The sequence below is a fragment of the Vanderwaltozyma polyspora genome, genomic scaffold (genome assembly GCF_000150035.1).
Source record: "Vanderwaltozyma polyspora DSM 70294 KpolScaffold222 genomic scaffold, whole genome shotgun sequence".
NCBI classification, from domain to species: Eukaryota; Fungi; Ascomycota; class Saccharomycetes; order Saccharomycetales; family Saccharomycetaceae; genus Vanderwaltozyma; species Vanderwaltozyma polyspora.
The window spans coordinates 1-13,164 of record NW_001834509.1 but is presented as its reverse complement, the minus strand read 5'-3'; the positions used below and the strand labels follow the sequence as shown (position 1 = coordinate 13,164).

General features: G+C 33.7%; 1 protein-coding gene and 2 further genes across 1 annotated transcript, besides 8 other annotated features; 2 read left to right on the top strand and 1 right to left on the bottom strand.

The window, feature by feature from the left end:
* Nucleotides 1–1,161: 1,161 nt before the first annotated feature.
* Nucleotides 1,162–1,598: a repeat region (Kpol_222ptelp1~telomeric region).
* Nucleotides 1,599–6,419: 4,821 nt separating this feature from the next.
* Kpol_222p3 (exoglucanase repeat family protein) lies at nt 6,420–8,027 on the bottom strand (the record flags this gene model as incomplete). Its single annotated transcript, XM_001642272.1, has 1 exon — nt 6,420–8,027. One exon carries the CDS (start codon nt 8,025–8,027, stop codon nt 6,420–6,422), a length of 1,608 nt encoding a protein of 535 aa, XP_001642322.1.
* A 1,613-nt stretch (nt 8,028–9,640) lies between these two features.
* Nucleotides 9,641–10,399: a sequence feature (similar to Tkp3 protein; correction of possible frameshift sequencing error).
* On the top strand, nt 9,641–11,902 carry Kpol_222p2 (the record flags this gene model as incomplete).
* Nucleotides 10,403–11,020: a sequence feature (similar to Tkp3 protein; correction of possible frameshift sequencing error).
* Nucleotides 11,024–11,137: a sequence feature (similar to Tkp3 protein; correction of possible frameshift sequencing error).
* Nucleotides 11,141–11,902: a sequence feature (similar to Tkp3 protein; correction of possible frameshift sequencing error).
* A 66-nt stretch (nt 11,903–11,968) lies between these two features.
* Nucleotides 11,969–12,163: a sequence feature (similar to Tkp3 protein; correction of possible frameshift sequencing error).
* On the top strand, nt 11,969–12,482 carry Kpol_222p1 (the record flags this gene model as incomplete).
* Nucleotides 12,166–12,189: a sequence feature (similar to Tkp3 protein; correction of possible frameshift sequencing error).
* Nucleotides 12,192–12,482: a sequence feature (similar to Tkp3 protein; correction of possible frameshift sequencing error).
* Nucleotides 12,483–13,164: the final 682 nt, after the last annotated feature.

Below are 13,164 nucleotides of genomic sequence, written 5' to 3'. Positions count from 1 at the left end.
AGGAGGGTCTTGTTAGAACCCCAGATTCCCAGTGTTCCTAAAATCTTTCCCCCTCCCCATTACATTCCTTAAGGTTCACATTGAATATCCCCTCTCTTCTATTTTTTTTTTGAGACCCCCTTGATTAAAGAACCACCCTCGGCTTCATCTTTTGTACCGGGTGTTTCTTCAAAGCTTTCCCATGAATTTTGGCCATATCCTTATAACCATTTGGACACCAAGTTTCCTCCTTAAAATTAATTCCTCTTAACGAAATAATCTTGCCGGTATTTTCATTAAACAATTTTGAGTTGGGCACCCCCTAAATCGGAGAAATTCCGCTATGTGATCCTTATTGAGAATATTGTCTGTAATGCGATGGGATCATCCCTACATGGTCCATTTGATATCCCTGTATGATTGTAAACCCCATTAACTTCGGTGTCAACCTCGCTATCTAGTAGCATGCGTATCATCAACTTGGTCATTGTCATTATCGCTATTCTGCGGCATAATATCATCATAATCCTCACGTCCAGAATCATAAAGTCTAAAAGGTTTCTTTACCTCCCTATCCTGTGCATCTGGATCAAATGGCTTCTTTGCTGGTCTTACTCCATATAACATCGACTCATGTCCGGTGAATTCATAGCAAGGCGATAATTGTGTGTAACTCCATGTTTTTAACAGTCATGAGCGTCTTAAAAAGACGTCTCATCTATTTGTAATGCGTTCCACTATATGGCCGACATGGTCCTGACGTCGCATGCTCCCGCCCGCCATGGCGGCCGCGGGAATTCGATTGGGAATGGTGATTTGTATGCCCATGGTCATGGATTTCATGAAGGGAGCATCGGCAAGGGTGAGAATGGAGGGATCCATTCAGGTCTTGATCCGTACGCCGACTCAATTTCGATGCTTCAGTCAGCACAAGAAGCACTCGAGAATGAGCTCCAAATGTTTGTGGAAATCGGGAAAGAAAGCAGTGACAATTCCACAGACAATTACGATGAAAATGAATGGAGCAGTTCACCCAATTGCGAAGATTTTTCAGAAGAAATAAGTGAAAAGTTGAAGCTTCTAGAGTCCAAGCTGGAAGAAGCTTCCCTTCTCATCGATGAGAAGGATTCAAGAATACTTGAACTTGACACACTCAACAAGACAAAACCAGGGGAAACCGCGCTATCCCCTATCCTGTAACCATCTCCACTGAATTACTGGTCGACTGCACGCCTATACAACGGTACAGTACACCACTCCTCTAAAGCACTCCTCGACACCACTCCTCTACACCACTCCTCTACAGCACTCCTCTAGGCCACTCCTCTACACCACTCCTCTACACCACTCCTCTACACCACTCCTCTACACCACTCCTCTACACCACTCCTCTACACCACACCTCTACACCACACCTCTACACCACACCTCTACACCACTCCTCTACACCACTCCTCTACACCACTCCTCTACACCATTCCTCTACACCATTCCTATAAATCAACCCTATAAATCAACCCTATAAACCAAACCTATAAAACAAACCTATAAATAATACCTATAAATCACATCTATAAATCACATCCATAAATCACACCTTTTAACCATCCCTATAAAGCGGGCCACTTATTATCATATAACCACGGGAAGGGATCACGTAACACCGGAACCACACATGGGAATATATCATTTAGAAATAAACGCACAAACGTATATTCTTAGAACCACTTGCAGAGAATCAATTTATAATATGGTAGCGTAACATTATTATATTTATTCAATAATCTGATCACTTCATACGACCTTACCTCAGCTGTTAAGGCCCTATCAATTAGCATCTAAAGTCACTCCAATTGTTGAAGCTAATATCTGATATTAATAATTCAATGCTTGTGATTTCATATCTGGTCTTAGATTTTCACCATCTCAACTGGTTCATCTTTTATCATACTGTCACTAATGATTATTGTGTCTAACCATCAGTTTAATGAATTAGACCAACTTTTATTGTTAAGTATATTTTTTATTCAATAATCTTAATCTCCATGTTCACTTTACCTTTGTAGTCAAATTTCATTATCTCAACTTAACTACAACCTCTTTAACAACCATCACTTTAGCTATCACTACCTTAAACATTATCCTCCATAACCATCACTTTAAATATCACCAACGCGCACTTCATACCCTTCCTAACAATCAACACCGACCCGCGAAAATCTGTTTCCATGTCACGTTTCCTAAAAAACATAACCAACTCTCATCCATGTCGCCCAACCAAGATCCATCCTAAAAAATAATACCAAACCGAGAAAAATACTACCTAATATTGGGCTACGCACTTTTACTCTATCCAGCCTTAAGAACAAAATAAAATTTCTTCCTATAATAAAGCAATTCTGCCCAAAATATAGAAATCTCGCCTTAACTATGGGATTCTTCTCGCACTATGAAATATATTTTCCCATAATAAAATATTTCAGATGAAAAGACAAAAATCTCGCCTTAACTATGGGATTCTTCTCGCACTATGAAATATATTTTCCCATAATAAAATATTTCAGATGAAAAGACAAAAATCTCGCCTTAACTATGGTATTTTGGTAAAATTAAAAATTTAATAGTAACTCCAATTGCTCGACTTAAAATCTAATAAATATAATTCACTGCTTGTGAATTCATTTCTGGTTGTAATTTTTCACCATCTCAACTCTATCTCCTCTTATCCCCACTGTCACAATCTAATATTCACATTTGCCTTAAACTCATATATCCCACCAAAATAATAATCTACTATCTCATTTATTTCAATAATCTAAATCAACACAAATAATTATCCCAATCTTCCTACTCACATTCTAATATTGGTACTACTACAAGTTATAATAACTAATCTATCATTATACTGTTGTATCTATCATTATACTGTTGTATCTATCTCGACACCTGGATATTAAACTACCTTATATTTTTATCATACACAATTTAAAACACACTAAATTATATATATTCCCACCTCATAAGACTTTAAGATCCCTCTAACAGAAATCCAAACCAGAATAATATCAGTTTCTACCATTCTCATTTCCATTTTTCTGTCACAGAACTAATTCATTTAATATACTTTCAATAGCATTATATCAATTTACATCTATTCATATAATTAACTTGTATAATTCAACTTATTTTATTATAACTCTTCTCTTTCTTATATATTAATATAAATAATTTTACAATTTTTAGTTCAAAATACAATTTTATATTTTGTAATATTTTTTCTTATATGAGTTTCTTTGTTATCCAACTGATAATAAATAATATTTATAGCACTAAATATAAAACTAACAAAACATAAATTTCATCATTTTGAATTTTTTTGTCAGGAATATTAAATATTAATGTATTAATGTATTTATATAGGGAAAGAAGCCTTAGATATAATTACTTAAGGTTATTAGTTAAAAGATATATGAGGTTATAAAACTATTATAATAACTATACAGTAATATTAAATATATAAAGATCTTTATCGTCATCTCTTTAATAACAAGAAGTGTATATCTTTACTTCAGGAACTATCTCATTTATATACATTTCATTGGTACTTTATTAGTGTCAAGCTTTTCATGAAACATGACTAAATCCTCTTTCGTTATTTTTATCCCTTTGTACTTAAGCGTAATCAATACCAAATCCTTATCACATAAGGATGTCATAAATTATATCACCGTGTTTTTAATAGAGGTGCAGTTATACCTAAATAGTAAGGTTACTGCGATTCAATGGAATAATTAGAATAACAATTGCCAAAACTAACTTCAGTTACATTTATTGCTATAAAGAGTGATTATTGTATATTATTGTATATTATTGTATACCATTGTATACTATTTAGTACGTTAACTTGCATCTAAAAGATCTATCAACAACAAAATTAATTAGTAGTATATTTACTCTCTAATACAGATCTCCACATTAAGTTTCTCTAGAATACATGAATAACAGACTTTATTCTAATGTACACCAAATTAACTATACAACTATATAATAATTAAAACTTACCAAATACCGACCAAACAATACATCACAGATAGACAGTATAATAATGCATCCACTGACTCTCTAATATAATATGCTTGCTTCAAGTTGTTATCTATATTTACTTAAATAGAAGTGATTTAACTGACATTAATGTTTTCTAAGAAATGCCAAAGCAAAAGGATACCAACCACCAATTTAGTCACAATTGTAGTTTTAAGAAGGGGTACATTATTATTTTATATACAACTCTCCAATTAAAATACATACTACAACTACATTGTATTCGTATTCTGGTGTATTAATCCTTCCCTTTGACATATGTTATATTTAAATATTTTGAACTTAATAAACATTTAATAATGTGATTGGTATTGTAAAATATGTTTTGCCTACCACTAATTTCAATACCAAATGAACTGTAATATTAAATATATCTTAGTAGTAATAGTTTTATTAAGATAAATAACTATCACTTTATATAGCTTTAACATTTCATATAATTATTCTAATTAGTTGCTGCCTATTCCATCCTGCTGGTTTGCTGGTCATATTTCTAATACTGAACATATTCCAACACACAAAATTCAATACTAACCAATTGTATAGGTTCCAACGAGTTATTGTTTCTTGAAATACGTTAAATTGGTTATATCACTTTCATATTTTGAATCTTCATATTATTGATAATCATTGTATAAATCTATTACATAATGTTTTAATATTTATTGTCTATAAACAAAGAAATAGATTTTATTTTCCATATTCATTATATTTATTTGATTGGCCAATATATTAGCTTTGTGAATAATGTTGGACTCACAAGTTGATATTTCTGTTTTTTCGAAGAGCTGGTATCCCCCAATCAAATCCATTATTGTAATATCCGTCATCATATCACCAAATATTAGTATATAGTCTAATATACTACACGAAATATTCATAATCAAATAATCCATACACACAATATCTCTACCTAAATTATAGTACAATGTGGCATTTAACAATCTTATCTTCCCAACCAAGTTCTCCCTCTAAACATCTGATATTCCGTAAATTAACATATTTTGCTACATTTATTATTTTTTCCAATCCCAATTCTACTACCACTTCCATCCAAAAAAGAATATTTTTATAAAAAAGAATATTTTTATAAAATAAAACTTTAAAGCATACTTATATTTCAATGCGCTGACTGTTTGATACCGAAATAAATCACTGGCATTAATATCAGGAAAATTAGTATAATATTTTAATCAATTATGGTAAGGTAAAATAAATATTTCAAATCTGAAACATAATACGAATATTACTTCAACACTAATTTGGGAAGGAAATAAATTCAACTTGATCCATTTAATTAAAACTGTTAATTCGATTAAGAAGAAAAAAACATTTGGATGCCATAATTTACATTAACTGAAATTAAAAATATTTTCAGTTTGCAATAATATCTCTCGGTGATGCAATTAGAATTTAGGTTTTCAACATATATCAATGAAACAATCGCATAGAAGTAATTGTAACATTGATATATGTTAACACACACTTAATCTAATAACATGGAACTGTTCGATATGTATTAGATGCTAACACTGCAACTTATCAAAAGGTATATGTTTCTGTTGAATACTAAATCTTCAATAACAATCCAATGTCTTCCTAGAATCCAGGATCCTGCTGCCAATGTGTATATATCTGCCACAAGGAATTCACTTGAAAAATTGTACATATAATTTCAGAGCTCAATCATAAATATAATATGGGCCGCTTCTTAATATTTCCCCGTCCTCTCATCCTCCCTCTTATCTTCTGTTACCTGGTTGTGATAATATATCTATCAGAAGTACACACTATATAATATATAAATTAAACTACACATGGATTAAACCCCATTCTACCTATGCAATGACACAGTTGCAAAATTCCTGATTAGAACGCCAATTAATACATCATTAATAGTATAGCGAATTAAACAAAATCATGATGTAATATGACTAGAGTTGGTATAAATGGGATTCTGTGATGATATTGATATTTTAAGAGATAAAATTCAATTATGAATTGTATAATTGAGGTACAACAAATAGGATCTGAACAAAAATTTAGATCTATTATGTTCGATTATTGTTACTCAGTTTCTAAGTAAGCCCAAAATAAGTGCGATAATCGAATTTATATCCTTCTGTGTCAATAATATTTCAACTTATCATAAGTTTCCAATAAATCTATAACAATATGGGATGCGAGGCATATCTGATTCCAACTCAATTCTGTCTCGCTGCTTCTGCAAACCTTCTCTCAACAGTTCCAGTTTCAATTCCGCTAATTTTACATATTTATTGATATCGTGTGCATAAAAGTATATAATATTACAATACTGCCTCGATAACTCTGATTATTTAGACAAACAACATAATACCGCAAGTAAAACATATCATCATTAAACTCCAAGAAAATATTGAAGCAAAAATACTAGGACTCTTAATGGTATACGACCCGTTTTTGTGCGAAGCACTTGTGCTGTTGGGATGAGTTGAACTGGTGTAGCTGCTTTGACTGACATGAGTCGAGCTGGTTGAGCTAGTTTTACCACCACGCATGGAAACACTTGAACTCTCACTCTTGCTTGATGATTTGGAAGTTGGGGCCATATCTAAACTTACGGTACTAATACGACTGCTCGAAGAGGTACCTAACGACGTTTCAACAGAGGATATAGAACTTTCATTATCGGAATCAGCCAACTTCAATTCACCATTCGCTTCATAATACGTAAAATTGTCAAATGGATGTGGAAACAAATCGTGGTCCCTCAATTTTTGGTAATCCCATTCAGATGCACTTTCAGTTTTCCAGTTCCAGAAGAACCATCCCTTAGTATAAGTACTGTAATGCGATAATTGAGTTTCAATAAACTTTCTTACTTGAATTTTGTATTCTTCAGGCCATTCCTCAATTTGATTTTGAGAAACACAGGTATAGTTTTCATAGTTTTCATAGTCAATATCATCGTATTCATTTTTGACTTCATAATTTGTATCTTCATCGTATGTGTCATCGTACCATGATCCATAACCAATACCATGTATCCAAGGTGTGCAATCAGTCAATGTACTACTCCAGGAACCCACAAACGTAATAGGAAATGCTGGCTCACCGGTGATATTTTTCTTATAGTTAAAATTATGTGCAATATTTTCAATGGATTGATCAATGTCAAAATCATGGGATTCTGCAAAACGATATTGAAGAAATACTTGATCCCATTCAGCTATTTGCGAATCTGATTTATATTCGATTCCCTTGTAATAAGGACTGGAACTATTATAAAAGTCGAGATCCAAGTCATGGTATGTCATGTTATAGACTGGGCCACTATACTGAATAGTAAAGGTAATATTTGGATTTGGGTTACTAATACTGTCCTTTGTGGTTTGGTAGTAGTCAAAAAGGTCGGTATAAAAGTTAATCTGATAGGATTCAGCTGGCCATACAGCTAACATCGGGGAAAATGTAACTTCCAAACTGGCCAAAGAAGATGGATAATCTATGTTTAACATATAATCAAAATAATCTTTTAGAATTGAAGAAATTACTCTAATTCCATTTTGATTTTCCCATAAAGAATTCTCTAAATCTAAATCAAAGTAATTTGTTGAATTTTGAACTGCATATACATTCACAAACACTTTCAAATCATATTTTAATGCCCAGCCTAAAGCCTTGTTAAGGTATTCTTTTTGATTGATATTCACATAAGGGTCGTTGAAAGTCTGATTGCCTGGATACAAATTAGTTGTATTGTCAATCTTCCACGCCCAGTATCCAATGGGAATCTTAACATAGTTGAACCCTTCTTCACTAATCTTCTTGAAGTCTTCTTCGGTAATCCAGGTTTTGAAATGATTGTCTAATAATTCCTTAGCATCATCGTATCCCAATGCTTCACATAAAGTGTATTCGTTAATGATAGTCACGTTTGATCCTTTTTTCTTTGCCAGAGCCATAGCGTCCTTGTATAGTGATGGTGTAATGTATGGTTCAGTTACCAACCAACCACCAATATTAATACCTTTATACTGTCCTCGATATTCTGGATTTACTGCAACGTCTTCATCTTTTCCTAATGCAATGTTATCAATATTGAAACTGAGAGCGAAATTGTAAAACACAGACAATAGTACTAATATATTTATACCAAGAGTTATCTATAGCGCAAGTAAAACACATTTGATTATATGTCTAAAGAGAAATTGGTATCTGATAATTCTTAATCGTGAAATTCAAGAAACAGTATTCGTAACTGAAATAATTCCTGTATATATACCATTTCATACCTTTAATTTTACAAGATAGGAAAACATTGGAAGCGGTTGTGGAGAAGGAATGAAAATTTTTCGTTCCTTTTTACTCCGTAGTGTACCTTGTACAGCTTCCATGGATACCTTGCAGTTGCCGGGGAAAGTTGCAGGAGTGTGCTTGGGTTCATCAGGATCTTAAGATCGTGCTCAAATAACTCTGCTGAACTTAAAAATCATTTCGAGCTAATGCGTGGGTCTGTGGCCAACCTTTTCGCTACCTTTTAAGGCAAACAGTTGGAAGGAACAAGGAACAAGTGTAAGTGCGGCAGAGACACTCTGTATTATGTTTCGAAAAGACGAATATTTACAGTGTTCTATATAGATATATTAGTCTGTGGTATAATATAATGACTTTAAATAATACATTATCCAATGGAAAATAATAATATATTGGGGTGACAGAACAACAACGATTATTTGTTCATTCAAGTGATCCTATATTTCCTACTTATTTTAAACTTTGCGAACTATACAAAAAGCTATCGATATCGATATAACTTTATGCAGACTTGAGTCTAATATCTTATATTTATTCTATATACCTATAATTGTATACTAGTCAAAAGGTTGTCATATAATAAAAAGCTTGAACCACCAAATTGGCTTCACCCACTTATAGAAACCATCTATCCTTTGATTTCATTACCTTAGTTATATCAATGTGATTGATAAGTAAGAACAGCTGAGAGGACAACGGAATAATAGAAAAACAATAATTGTTAAAATGGTAATTTTATTTTTAGAACCTTCTTGTAAATATCTTTCATTAACAAAAATCAACATGACTATACAAAATCAATGAAATCGTTAATAAAATAAAATGTATTTGCAAACCCTAAGCAGTTTGATTTATATTATAATCATATCTTTACAGAAATATTACATATAATATCGGAGGTATTGCGTTATCGGTAGAATTTATACGATACTTCAACAAGCAGTTAAAATATGGTTAGCGTTAGAAGCACAGCAACCACAACCAGTAAATCAGCAAACCGGTAAACCGGTAAAGCTGAAAAACCAGAATATACTTAGAATAATTAAATAAAGACCCTAAGTTATATAAAGGGATAATTTTCAATATTAATAAAACTATTCCTGCCCTCTATCTAATAAATGAATAATACAAATAATTATTAGCTTCCAAATAATATAGTTTGACATGAATCAATAATTGAATGACAACCAAGAAACTGTTAACAGTATCTTCTCAGAGTGGAACCTGCATCAACAAAATATAAGGACACCGTTTCAGACACATGTATGAACATGAAATCGAGGTAATTCCTGGACAGCGAGAGAATGCCACACTCACAACCGGACAGACTAACTCCGAGAATGGAAAGAGAAGTAGAATCATAGATGATTTGATACAGAAGGAGTTTGTTGAACTTTCAAAATATCCATTTAGTTCGCCCATCGTTATGGTTAAGAAGAAGGATGGTACTTATCGGTTATGTGTAGATTACCGGAAGCTGAATAAGGTTACCGTTAAAGATCCTTTTCCATTACCAAGAATCGAACAATCATTAGCGAAGATTGGCAATTCAAAGGTTTTTACAACATTAGACCTTCATAGTGGGTATCACCAGATACCAATGAAACAAAAGGATCAATACAAAACAGCTTTTGTAACGCCTAGTGGAAAATACGAGTATAAAGTTATGCCATTCGGATTGGTAAACGCACCTAGTACTTTCTCAAGGTATATGGCTGATTTGTTTAGAGATATGAGTTTCGCGAATGTGTACCTAGACGATATCTTGATTCATTCCGCAACGTTAGAAGAACATTGGGAGCATGTGGATAAGGTATTGAAAAGGTTGAAGGAGGAAGGACTGATTGCGAAAAAGAAGAAGTGTCATTTTGCTGCCAAGGAAGTTGAATATCTTGGGTATTATATTAGTGAGAATCAGATCAGACCATTACAAGGAAAATGCGAGTCGATTGATAAATTTCCGACACCTACCAGTGCCAAAGAGGCTCAAAGATTCTTAGGAATGATCAATTACTATCGGTGATTCATTAAGGATTGTTCGAGAGTAGCTAAACCTATTCAAGAGTTTATCACGAAGACTTCCCCATGGAAGCAGGAGCAGGAGAGATCGTTTAAAGAGTTGAAACGTGCGTTGACATCGAAACCCGTGTTAGTAGTGGCTTTCAAAGAGGAAAGCAGGTATCGATTGACAACGGATGCATCAAAGATTGGTGTAGGAGCAGTTTTGGAGGAAATTGATGAGAAGAATAAGAAAATTGGAGTAGTGGGATGTTATTCTCAGTCACTTAGAGGAGCTCAATGGGATTATCCGGTGTGTGAATTGGAACTACTGGGAATAATTGAAGCACTAAAGCATTTTAAGTACTTATTGCATGGACATCATTTTATATTGAGAATGGATCATATTAGCCTATTATCTCTGAAGAGGGATACAGAACCTACGCCCAGGGTGCAGAGATGGATAGATGTATTGGCTGATTTTGATTTCGAGTTGCAATACTTACCAGGATCTCAAAATGTAGTAGCAGATGTACTCTCTCGTATGGTTTGTGAACCTACAGAGAATACACGGACGTTAGAGAAGACTACCGCTATGATCGAGGAGATTGGACGAGTGGATCTGAAAAGCTGGTATAGTTACTGAAAAGAAGACCCTCTAAGCGCAGCTGCCATTGCATATCTAGGCGTTGATGATAATACTAAGATAGCAAAAGCAGACGAAGCCGTGTTTGAGAAATTTGTGAAAAAGCTAAGGCTTTCAATGTCATATGGATCGAGGTTTACATTCGAAGAGAATGTGTTAGATTATATATATATAGTAATTGTTCCAATGAAAAAACGGATGACAATACTGAATCTGTATCACGATCATAATTTGTGCGGAGGACACTTTGGAGTGTTGGCAACGTATCATAAGATATACGAACGATATTTTTGGCCGAATCTATTCAGATCTGTGCGTAACTATGTTACTTCATGTCCGCAGTGTCAGATAATGAAGACGCATAAACCTAAGAAGCAAGGCTTACTGATGCCACTGGAGGTAGCAGAGGGGGGATGGTTGGATATTTTTTTGGATTTTGTAGGAGGTTTGCCAATTGCAGATTCAGAGAATAAAATCATATTGGTCATTGTGGATCGATTTTCTGAGCGTGCACATTTCATTACAGCTAAGCAACCATTGACCATTGTGGAAACAATACGGTTGTTATATCAGTATGTGTTTTGTTACCATGGGTTCCCAAGATCGATTGTTAGTGATAGGGACTCGAGGTTTACCGCTGGTTTGTACCAGGAACTTACGAAAAGATTAGGGATCGAGCTGAAGAAGTCGTCATCTAATCATCCGCAGAGAGATGGTCAAACGGAACGTACTATTCAAACGTTAAATCGTATGATAAGGACTTATACATTTAATGAATTCACTTGTTGGGATTATTGGCTACCGTATATTGAATTTGCATATAACTCGACGCCTAACAGAACATTGCAGATGTCACCTTTCGAAGCCGATGTAGGATAGTCGCCGTTAGAACGAAAGATTGAAACTGGTAATGAGTTATCAACTAGGAACTTCGTTGCAGTAGATATGACAAGATATATGAAGATGTTAACACTTAGAGTCCAGGATGCCCTGGATGACAGTGCAGTTAACATGGAAGTTCAGAATAATAGTGTGCGTAATGTATTGACATTGACGATTGGGGACTATGTCTTAGTACATAGAGACTCTCATTTCAGATATGAAAAATATCAGAACCTATTTATGTGGGGTCATATAAGGTAGTGAAGAAGATTAATGATAATGCATAGAAGTTGATTTACCGAGTATATCAAAGAAGCATAGAGTTATCAACGTGCAATATTTGAAGAGGTTCTTAGGTCGACATGAGATGTATCCTAGAAGGGCACCAATCACAGAAGAAGAAATTGAAGAACGTATTGATGAATTTGTCAGTGTTGTCGGTTGGGACGTTAACAATAAACTTGTTTATTCTCTTTTTAGAGGTGTTGATCCTCAAATTTCGATAGCCGTGTCAAGACACTTGTTTAACAAAATTCCAACTAGATTGAAGATGCCGCATTGGAGTAATTTCCAAGAGTTGGTGTGCTAAGTCTATTCAGGAGGATGCAGGGGAAGATGTTGTATTATTTAATAAGGATATTCTGATAGTTTGTTAAGGTTCGTAGGAAGTTGCTTACTATCAGGGTTGTTAGGGCTGACACGACTATGTATGACGTGTTTCCATGTTAGTTGGTTGCAACCAACTTAAGGAGGTTGTCTGGCGTTATATTAATCCTATAGTAGATCGATGTTCCAGTAGAAAGGAAAATATAGCAAATTAAAAAATAATCAATCTTTAGTATTGCATTTATCAAAGGTTATTAGGCATAATAACTAGTAAGCACATATTATACAATAAATTTTTACAATTTTTGAAATTCCATTTTGGTGATATCAATCCAATTTAGAGAGATTATTTTGAAACTGGTAATATTTATTCGGTTACCCAAGACTTCATTTCCTACTGATATGGGTCAAAGTATCATTTTAACTCTGGATAATGCCTTGAGAAGCTTATTCCTTAAGACTACCAGTGCCCAAATTTAAATGAATATTGATGAATTTTTTGAAGATGATTTATGATTCGCAATTCGTTAGATCCTCTGATTTATTTGAAGAACTATACCAATAAATTTGGGTTCAAAATATTGCACCAGTTTATTTGAAATCAATTCTGCCCCCCTCAAACCAGGGGAAAAAAATCCTATTGAAACAAAAAT